Genomic DNA, 10,605 nt, shown 5'->3' with positions numbered 1-10,605 from the left:
ACCTATTTCACAGCTGCAGTGGGAAGCTGCTGTTTTTCCTATCCCGCTGCAGACAGCAGTTTGAGAGGGGAGGAATACGGAAGCAACTGCATTTTGGCACAGTTCAGAGCTTGTGGTTCAGAGTGCAGGGTGGCTTTTTGCACGGTTTGACTTTACCCTTCTGATGCTGTGTAGCTCAATACAAACCAATAGGCACAGAAATAAAGGCCAGAATCCTTCGGAGTCAAATAATGAATTCGAAGAGTATAAACGGGCTCRCTAGAATCTTTCTGAACGTTATACTTTCGGCTACTGGAACTGTCATCAAACGTAGGTGACTGTCCTGACACATACAGAATCCTCTTCAGTGGCTGTCCAGCACGCTGGTGGTACCAGTGAATATAGGTATTGGTGTTTATTCTGCATGCTATACTGGCTGAGCTGCGCTCCATCTTTCTCAGCRACTGTGGCGTTTGTACCGGGATTGCTTGTGCGTCTCCACCTACAAGAGAAAGGGGAGACATTGGGTGGCGGGATGAAGGCACCAGATTTTGGAACAAGCATTCTCTTCTCAGTACTKAGCACACGCAAAGARGAGGAGAAGGGCAAAAGGACTTACAAGACCAAAACGAAGCTACCAGAAGGACTGGCAGCAGCAACATGCTGCSTGCGGGCGGTTACACCTGGAACTGAGCTCGAGGCAGAAAYGCGGTGAAGCCCTTTAGCTAGGAAGAGAGTAGAGCAACCGGGAGGAGGAAATGACTCGTCTGATAGAGCCAATGGCAGTTCTCCAACTTGTTGCCGCCGAGGATTACATCTACTGACAAGCTCAACCACAGCGGGAATGGCGTAGTCAGGAGCTCAGATACTCCCATTTTGTTCCACTATCTACTACGTTCCTCTCCAGCTTACATGCAAATCCTGCTAAGCACACACACAATGGCTCCAAATGTCCAAGCCCACCCTTCCTAACGATTGATGTCCACCTCTCCTCAGACACCCCAACCCTCTCCTGAAAGCACTTCTCACCAGCCTGCCCTAGCAAATACTGCCTGCTTTTGTGGCACAAATGGGATTGCTGCTGGCAAAAGCAGATCGTAGTAGATTACTTCATGTGACAGTCTGCCAGCAAACTGAYGTCTCTCTTGCTTTGAACAGCCATGCAGTACCTGGTCAGCCCTGTCCAACTTTTTACACATGAAGGGAAGTACAAAACCTCCCCATGTGAAGGGGGAAATACAAAACCTTATTTGCCATGTGGGTGTTGTATTGTACACGTTTGTCAGCCATTAGATGAGGTAAAAGGCAGTGCATAATCAAGTCATTGGTCTACAATTTTTCAGCAAAAATCTGAGTTTGGGACTTGAGTAGTAACACATCACTGATTAAAACTGCATAATTAAGTTGGAAGACAAATGGAAGTGTGATATAAAACCAAGAAGAAATATATTTGAGACCATTAAGAATAGCTAATATATCTAATTTGCTTACAGCACAGACAACAAGGTGGGAGGTTTTCCAAGAAGTCCATTAAGTTTTCCTAGTTCTCCTCAGAAAAGAAAGTTCAGAGACACTGGTAGAGTTCAATCCTAAGAGAGAGAAAGAAATTAAAAATATATATAGATGCCCTGTCCYAAGAAAGCAAAGTAAAAGTGGTGAAGCGGAAGATTAATTTTTTTACTCTGTTGGTTTAATTTCCTGTTAAAAAAGAGAAGTGAGGGTGTAAATGTGAAAATCTAGTGATGCCATTGGTAACTGCTGTCTATGCATGTGGCTGTGAGCCTTTAACCACAACAGGTCACCAAGCTGTTCTCCTCCCCTTCACTCACTGATATCTTTCTGCCCAGAAGAGGTCTGTGACTCCTGTGCTGGGATATGGCTAATGTTGAGCTCCCATAAAACTTCTCTGGATAATCACAAGCAAGCTACAAAAGGCCAGATTTTGAGAGATGGGGAATGGTCCACCCAGGCTTAATCAAAGAGACAGCTGCTCTGCTCTCCCTGGCTCAAACACCCTAAACCTCTTCAGGCTAAAGTTGTTCCACTCACCTTTGTATGAGCATAATCCTCCTCTCTTTCCTCCAGTCTTTGCTAATCATGCTTCTTGAACCTGTGATTCCTCAGGCATATGGACTTTTAGACTAAGCGTCTAAAGTCCTTGTAGGTCACTCTCAAACTGAATGTAACAATCTAGCAGTAATGATATCTTTATACCTGCAGAAGTCTTAAGTGCTCAAAATTTTCTCTATTTTCACAAAATCAGGTTTTATAAGAAAAACAATGTCACTTCTCCCTGCTAATACCTCCCCACTCCTAATCACAGGCAAGCGAGCAACAGCCCCAGGTACAGCCACAGCTAATACTCCTAAGTCACACTATAAAGCATAGCACAGTAAGGAGGTAGACTACAATAAAACCACTGCAGGCATTTGAATACTCAAACCCAGCTATATATACATAAGAGCAGTAGAGAGCAACCACAACAAGCAGGATCCACTAGTGTCTGGGACAACAACTGGCCTTGCTGCCAACCTGGTGATAGATGCCGARAAATATCCTACAGAGGAAAAGCAACTGGATAGATAGATTTGGGAGAACAGATCAACTAGAAGTTGTTTGGATTTTAAAGGCATGTAAGATCTTTGAATTAGTAATAATCAAACACAATATCAAGTAAAAGGGATATAGTAACCCATCTGCTCATTAGGATTCCCTGCTGTGAAAGCCATCCTTTATTTTCTTTGCTGAGTTTGGCAGCTGAGAGGCGCTCACCGGTTAAACTCTGCCTCCCCAGACTGGTGCTGAAATAGCTGCTGGGAGAAGATGGGCAGTGGAAAAAAAAATGTCTGCTATATGGGCCAGAGAGTGGTATTAGAGATTACATCTGGCCTAGCACACTGCTTGAAGATGGGTCTCTATCTGTGCTGCTGCACTCACTCCTCTGCTTTATAGTTTGCAGTCAGAGCAATGCATTCTTTTAACCTAGATATAGCACGGGAGTTTTGTATGGACACTGCTGCTTTTCTTCACTCTTTCCTTATACAGTTAAGTTTACTCTTACACAAGCTGCAGTGACTTGGCATTCAGTGTTCAGCTTAATTTATTAAGGGAAGAGGGCAGTATTTAAATTCATTAGCTGAAAATGCCATCTGTACTATTAGATCTCTCCACTGCAGCCAATGAGCAGGGCCAGGAGGAGAAAGTGCGCGAATTTTTGCTTACCAAGCTCCTGCCCACAAGCCTGGGTGAAGAGTCGAGGGAGAGTGGTCCCAAGCTCCAAGAGGGGATAGAGCCACTATGACCCTGCAAGTGGTTAGTCCCTGGGAATAGCTCTCACATGATTTCATTGTGGTAGTTTCTTTTCAGGACTCAGAGAGACTTGTAGTTTTGTGCATACTCCCATGCAGCACAGGAGGATCACTCACTGTCTTCCAGGTTGTGTACTCACAGGGTGCAGGCGTCTGTGCTCACAGCAGCTGACTGATGCCTCTAGGGAAGCGGACTTCCCATAAAAATTAAGTAACAGAGAGTGTGGGAGAGGGAGCAGTCTCTCCAGGGTATAGGCATCACTCAGTACCAGCGGGTATAAGTAGGGGCTGATCCAGCAGTCACTTTGCAGATAGGCTTGCTTGTGGTGTTTGGCTGGGTCATGGCATGGCCTAGCTCCTGCTCCAGCTGAGGAGTCATCAGCACATGTTGTAGCAAGGAGGAGAACGCAGAAAGGAGGAGCTTGTAGCAATAAAATATTCTCTGTCAGAGAGCAGAGACATCAGGATCCCTTCCTACTGCCCCTTCAGCTCTCTCACCATGCACAAGCATCTTCGCATGCATAAGCTGAGATTTTTCTCTATGGAGATCGCTGTTTCCCAGTTGAGGTCAGAGACTGAGAAATTGAGGTAGAGCAGCTTCTCTGGGGACTTTCTGAGGAGATACTAGTGTCAATGGATGTAGGTAGTATCTGACCTGGCTGCAAGAATTTTCAGAAGTGCTGCCTTTGTGTGCCTGATTTATAATAGGATTATGCTTCTGGGCCTGGCTAATGGCCCACAGCACCTCTGGAAAATGAAAAGGGAGAGCAGCAATGAGGCGGCAGCAGCTAGAAATTGGTGCCCATGTTTGATAAGTATCCATATATTTCCAGCCACCAATGGACCTAAATTTTCTCATCAGTTCCCCAGTTTTTGCACAGTAGAGCAATTTTTACTCTCAGGAGTATAATGTTATCATCCTGTGGGGGCATCAGACATGTACTCTTATATAAATAACTAGAAGAACCTTTAAAACATTGTAAAAATGGAAAGAAATGTGTACTTGCAGCAAAAAAGACAGGCTGAGAAGTCTTTCAGAAAGCCTGCCATGTATCTTAGCTGCTGCTCCTCAAGGCCAGCTGTGTTGTGCACTCCCAAGTGATGAATAGTCCAGAGCTGAAAGAACAAAATGAAAGAAAAGCTCCTAAATCCTCTGAGAGGAAAATGAGAAGATACACTGGCTGTTGCAGTTTCAAGCCTATTGGAAAGTTTCAGACTTTGACAGCAAAGAGAAAAGGACACCAGTATATACAAGGAGTGAGAGTGAATACATGATCATGTCATCATGGGGAGCAAGCCTGCAATAGAAGTAGATGCCTCACTCCACCGAAAGGGAGACCTACAAAGTGTTTAGTTTTCGAGAGGTAAAAAAATTAGACAGATTGTTAGATTAGGTAAAATGTTAGATTAGTTTCCATTCAGGAAATCAGAAGAGTGCAACAGTCTTCAAAGCATAAAGACTGCATTTCCTTGAAAAAAGTGGACATGAAACATGAAATACCACTGTCTTTAATTCATCTCCTGCCCCCAAAACTATCTGCACTATTTGATTTCTTCATTGCCTCCTACTGACATCCATTCACAACTTAAAACTCTCCTACGTATTATAAAGGAAACCCATGAGAACAAGGTGTGGTCTCCTCATTCCAGGAGAAGGTGCTGGTGGGAGAGGGGAAGGAGAGGGAGAGGGAGGAGAATCATGTGATAGGAAGAGTCATTTGTCCAAAGACCCTGCACTTACACACTGACCAGGGCTATTTAGAAATCCTTACCTCACATCTCCTGGTAGTACTTTTTTATTTTATTTCCTTCAGATCTCTAGGAAAAGGAAAGGACAAAAATAGAGTCTGGGAGTAGGAATAAAATGAATTTATATGCTACTATGCCAACCTAAAATGAGCAGGCATTATAGAATAGTTATGGAATATTTACTTACTAGGATTATCCCTACATGTTTCCATTTTCTACCTCTACTTCCACTTGCTCTCTCCTTTAGGACTAAGGATTAGAGGCAAATGTTAGCTACATATTACAAACACTACTAAAAAGGAGTTTTTTTCCTGAAGTCTGCATTTTGTGGAAGAGGCAGTTTTGTGCAGCATTTTTGTAGTTTCAAGGGACAGTGCCAGGCGGCTGAGAACTGAATTTTGCTCAAGGGACTAGCTTGTGGGTTTTGAACACACCAACATAAAAAGACTGCAAACATTCACTTAGTAGTGCTGTTTTAGCTGAAAGTCAAATACTGTAGCCAAATACAACATGAGAACAGGAAGTCAAGCAGGCTTTTCTGGTCAGCCCCAAAAAGTAGAACAAATCATGGGTAGGTGAACAGAAAGAGTCAGGAGCAGACATATACAAGAATCATGAGGAGAAACTGGCTTTATGGGTCAAATTAGTGCCAATGAGCCAAAAAAAATGAAGAGAATTATTGGTTTAAAAATACTTTTTCATCATTAATAAATTAACTATTTATTTAAATCCAAGAATATAAAATGTTTTTCTTCTCTTAATCCAAAAAATGTCTTTGAATTGAATCAGCTAAGTAACTTGATATTTGGTGAAGAGTTTTCAAGGGTAGTCACTCTGGCGTGATTTATAGCACAACTTTTAGTATGTCTGAGATGCAAGTAGGTATTGCTGTAATGAGTTACAGTGCACCCCAGTAATATACTTTTCTGTCTTCATCAGCCTGCAGTTGAAGTAGCCAGATACTGTGCATAAGAGACTGGTTTTGGATTGTATGAGTTTGTCCTGTGTGTCTGCAGAGATGAGTCAATTTCCGATAATGAGGTATTATTACAACAAATTCATATTTGAACACTGAATCGAATGACAGCTCCAGTTTGCTAAATGCATCAGGCATCTGCCACCCTCTACTGGGTATAAAGCAGTAAAACCCCCAGAAATCATTTTTGAGCAGCTATGTAATAGGAATAGGTGGAAGCTGAGGATGCCTGTAACACTAAGAATTTTTAAAGGAAAACAGTCATGCATCAGTCATTTTCATGAATACTTTTCAAAAGGACAGCAGTGTGATGTTCTTACTTGGGCCAGCAGATACACAAAGATCCTCAGCATTTATATCACAGCTCCTGTAAAACCATACATTTTATATGCTTGTAGTATAGTGTCCTGAATCCCTGCAAATGATTTAGGGCAATTTCCAYTTTCATTTACATCCCTGCAAGACCTTAGGAGTCATAGCACCGTGCCAGGTATAAGGTCTGTCAGACTTTAGCCACTGAAAGAGAATTTTGTATGTCCTTCTCATTTGGGGATTTTTGCCTTAACCCACACATCTGTTTCTCAAGATCATGTGTTTTTTTACCTCCCTGGATAAACTGCTAGATTCTTTCCTGTATTGCAACTAAATGTGTTTAAATTAGAATTTTTTTATAAAGAACTTGGGCTTCTTTTGCATAACTACCTGAAATACATGGAGTACCGAAAGCCCACATTTATCTTCTCCTTTGTAGCATATAACTTGGAAATTTACTAATCAAGATATATAATGTCTTACCTTTACAGGAGCTTGATGTTCTTCACCCAATTACATATCATACTACAGTTTAGGCAAATACAGAGTCACGTTTTACTCAGTTGGGGTTAGGCTGGGTTGCCTCAAAGCCTATACCTCAACAGCACTGAGAGAAACTGCAGCTTATTTTCTCTTCTGAGGCCAGGCTGAGGACATATGGGAGTTTTGTACTTGACCTTAGAAGGGCCAAGAAACTCTTCTTACACAAGGCAGACAGGTAAGATAATGTTCTCTGCACTTTGTGCSACAAGAGCCACTTTCAACCCAGGACCAGATCCTCTGCTGGCAGGTCACTGAGAGATTTTGCAGCCCTGGGGATATGACAAGCTATGAAGCTGTGGAGTGACTATGTGCACAATGCATATACACGCACCTCATTGGAGCGAACGGGCAGATGGTGGGCTTCAGCAACAGGACAGCAGTATACGTCCATCGGGGTTGGATCGAGGTTGGTTTTTCTATGGCTGATGTGGCTCTTGCTGACTCCTGAAGATCCAGTTTCTGACGGCTGCACTCTGCTTTGTAGTTCTTGGCATTTAATTTGGTATCTGTGACTAGATAGAAATTCTATATAGACATGGAGTGATATTTTTGTTACTGTCTAGGCATTTTCTTTCACGGAAGTTTCCTTTAATTTCTATTAAGCATCTGAATATGCAGCACAATTCCCTTTGGGATGATTTCAGTTTTGCTAATTTAGCATTAATTGTGAGGTCTTCCTGTTGGTTACAAAAAAAGACCACTTGGAAAGTGCTGCAGTTTTCCCCACATGATGCTTCTGGGCTGATTAAATAGGTCAGACTGAATCCAATGCGCACAAAAAATGCAGATGTATTTGAAATGCTGCTGGAGACACAGTACACACAAAAAGAGCTTCAGAGCTGAAATCATGTGGGTGAGGACCTAAGAGAGAAATTTTTGAAAAGTGACTATCATATCCTGTATCTATACACTTAGGGATATGCTGATTCAAAAAACATGTCCCACCTCATATTCATCTATTCTGAACTGGGAACTTGCCATTTCCTAAAAACTCCTCTTCCTAATTAAATAGAAATTGAACAAAATTTCTTTACTCCAGAGAGAGCTGGAGTTTAAAATAGAAGCCTCATGGCTACCATACAGTGTCACTGGCTTTGTTTGCACCAACTACATTGCAGCCACCTCATCTGTAGCAAATATCTCACTGCCAGAAAGCATATCAGAGCTAACAGTGAACACTGGTGATTGCAATAAGATGGAAAAACAACTTCATGCGCTTTTGCCCTGCTTTCAAAAATATGATTTTGCTTCATTATTGAGCTATTTTCTTTAGCCATGGATTGGTTTATCCAGTGTTCGTCAATCAACTGCAATCTTAGTATTTTAAATATGAAAAGTAAAAGATGGATTTTAAAAATATATACGTTTTTTGAAAAGTAGCCATAAAAAGTAGTTTTTGTACTTCAAACAGCAGAGAACTGTGGCATTTTTGGAGGCTACCCTGCGATTTCTGGCCACTACACCAGTAACACATGCTCAAGCTATTGCTGTACAAGTGTGTGTGAGAGGGAAGAGGCTTGTAAACTGTTCCTGCTGCTCTTTCATCAACTCTACCCATTTAAGTTATCCATCATAATAACATTCTTTTACTTGTTTTTCCCTGCGTCTTAACAATTTCATCTCTCAACCTGAGCTTAATGAGATTATGATTTACTTCATGTCTTTCAGACATTAGCATGTCAGTGATCAGACTGACCTGGAATTAAATATCACACAATCTGAGTAGGACCATGTCCCCCACAGCCTCCCTCCCTCTTCTCAGGACAAGGGCAGATGCAATAAGCTGTGAGATTTGGAAGGGGTAGAGTAAGGCAGGGAGGAGGAAAAGGAAGAGAACAGAAGTATCATAGGGTCTATTCACTTTCCATTATTCTTGAAAGGTCATAAACCACAAGCTGCAAATACACAATTTATTAGTTGACTCACATGAGATGTTCCTCTGTCTTTGGTTATTTTTCTTTTTTTTACTTCTAAGACCATGCTCTGCATAATCAGCCTGCAGGATCAAGAGTTTGGGTCCCTAAATCTTTCAAAGGTTCATTTGATGTAGAATTAGAAATTATAACTGTAGAAGGCTAGTAGCATATGCTGTTGTTTAGGTATAGATAAGTCTTTAAAGAAATCAACATACAATGGTTTATTGATTTGCAGATACCCTGAAAGCATGAAATGCAGTAGCTCAACGGGTCCAGTGTGGTCTGTTAATCAGAAACATCTGTAAAGGAGGAAATAATTCTGAGTTAATATAATTCCTAAAGAGAGTCACCGGTATGTAGCCACAGCATGTACTGGAAAGAATAAAGAATTTCCCTTGTATGCCCTAGAACAAGCTTGTATAGATCACAGAGAAATACACTTATTTCATACTATTCTTCTAGGGAGCTGTAACCATTAAAGTGTCTGAGGGATATGTCTGATTGTCTAATGAAACTAGAGTAAGAAGAAACTGCATATTAAAGATAGCTGCTAACCTCTAATGATAAATATGTTTGTATCCACGATCTCCTTCTTTCAGAAGGGAAAATTAGGAAAATTATTCCAGTAGCCCAGTTAATGTCCTTCCTTTAGCATCTACCATCTTAGTATAAGATTTTTTTGCAAAGAATTTTAAAGACACAGCATTTATAATTCTTCTTATCCTTCCCATAGGATGTCTGTTTTATTTGCTTTGGGGCTCTGAGGTGCATGTGCAAGATACGAAGACATAGTTAACACCAGAATGGTATGCCATTCTGATATCCCTAGTGGACATCTGATATCCACCAGATATCCATAGTGGACATCTGTTGATGTTTGAAATGATATTTTCCTTTATACAGATGTGGAATTAAGAAACAAAGAGTATAGTCAAACAGTATTTCTGAAGAGCATTTTGGAAGAAACCATGAAGGCTCTTTGCTCTAGATTAGAGACCTTTCCCATCTAAATGCATAGGCAAATAATGTCAATTCTAGCATGTACAACAAACCCCATACCAGTGATTTGGCACATTGGCCTGTACCAAGGACATTACAGAAATCAAGGCCTAGGGTGCTGAATTTCACTTAAGATACTTCTGGCACCAACAGGGCATAAAAGTACCTGCACACAATCTGCACTGGATAAAGATACATGTTGGGCCGATCACGTTGCCATCTGCTTCTTTAGGGCTACTGCTCTCATGTAACATGGTCTCATTCAGTTGCAGGTCCCTGCCGCATGGCATCCACAGGAAAACTTTCAGCGTCCAACGTGGGTCTATTGCAATGATTCGTAGATTATCTATTACTGAAATGTAAGTGTCAAGATCCAGTTAAGCAGGGAATTGTGGCCTGGAGGGCATTAGAGTCATAGCATAAAATAGGTTTAATAGATTATTATATTAAGATCACCACCTCAAGGTGGTGCATCACAGTCTGAAAATTATTGCAACAGATCAAAACTAATGAAAGTTGTTCCCTGGTGAGATTATTGGCCCTGGATCACCAGTGATAGCCAAACCTGTGGAAGGAATGGGAAGAAAACCAAAGAGCTTTCCTATAATCTCCTTAAACTCTGATTATGCATGGTGATATTTTAGAGCCAAAAATCAACTAACACAGCTGAGTCAGTCAACTTCTTTGCAACCTACACTATGAGGTTGCTTTTGAAAGCAATCATATTCTGAAAGACAAAAAGAACTCATTTTTTTTCCTCTTCCAGAGCAACAAAATCTCTCTCTTCAGTTTAAATCTGGCATCTTAGGTCTAGAAACAGACA

General features: G+C 41.3%; 1 gene segment (V, D, J or C); it reads right to left on the bottom strand.

The window, feature by feature from the left end:
• Nucleotides 1-156: 156 nt before the first annotated feature.
• Nucleotides 157-10,036, bottom strand: LOC146587084 (T-cell receptor gamma chain V region V108B-like; the record flags this gene model as incomplete). The annotated part of the segment is given in 2 exon segments: nucleotides 157-481; nucleotides 9,949-10,036. Coding segments are annotated over 2 exon segments (413 nt in total), but the record flags the coding sequence as incomplete, so codon positions are not given.
• Between the last annotated feature and the right edge of the window lie 569 nt (nucleotides 10,037-10,605).

The sequence above is a fragment of the Rhea americana genome, unplaced genomic scaffold, assembly GCF_003343005.1.
Source record: "Rhea americana isolate MKP2758 unplaced genomic scaffold, rheAme1 scaffold_62, whole genome shotgun sequence".
Lineage (NCBI taxonomy): Eukaryota > Metazoa > Chordata > Aves > Rheiformes > Rheidae > Rhea > Rhea americana.
The sequence above is the reverse complement of the archived record's forward strand: the minus strand, read 5'-3'. Positions and strand labels throughout refer to the sequence as shown.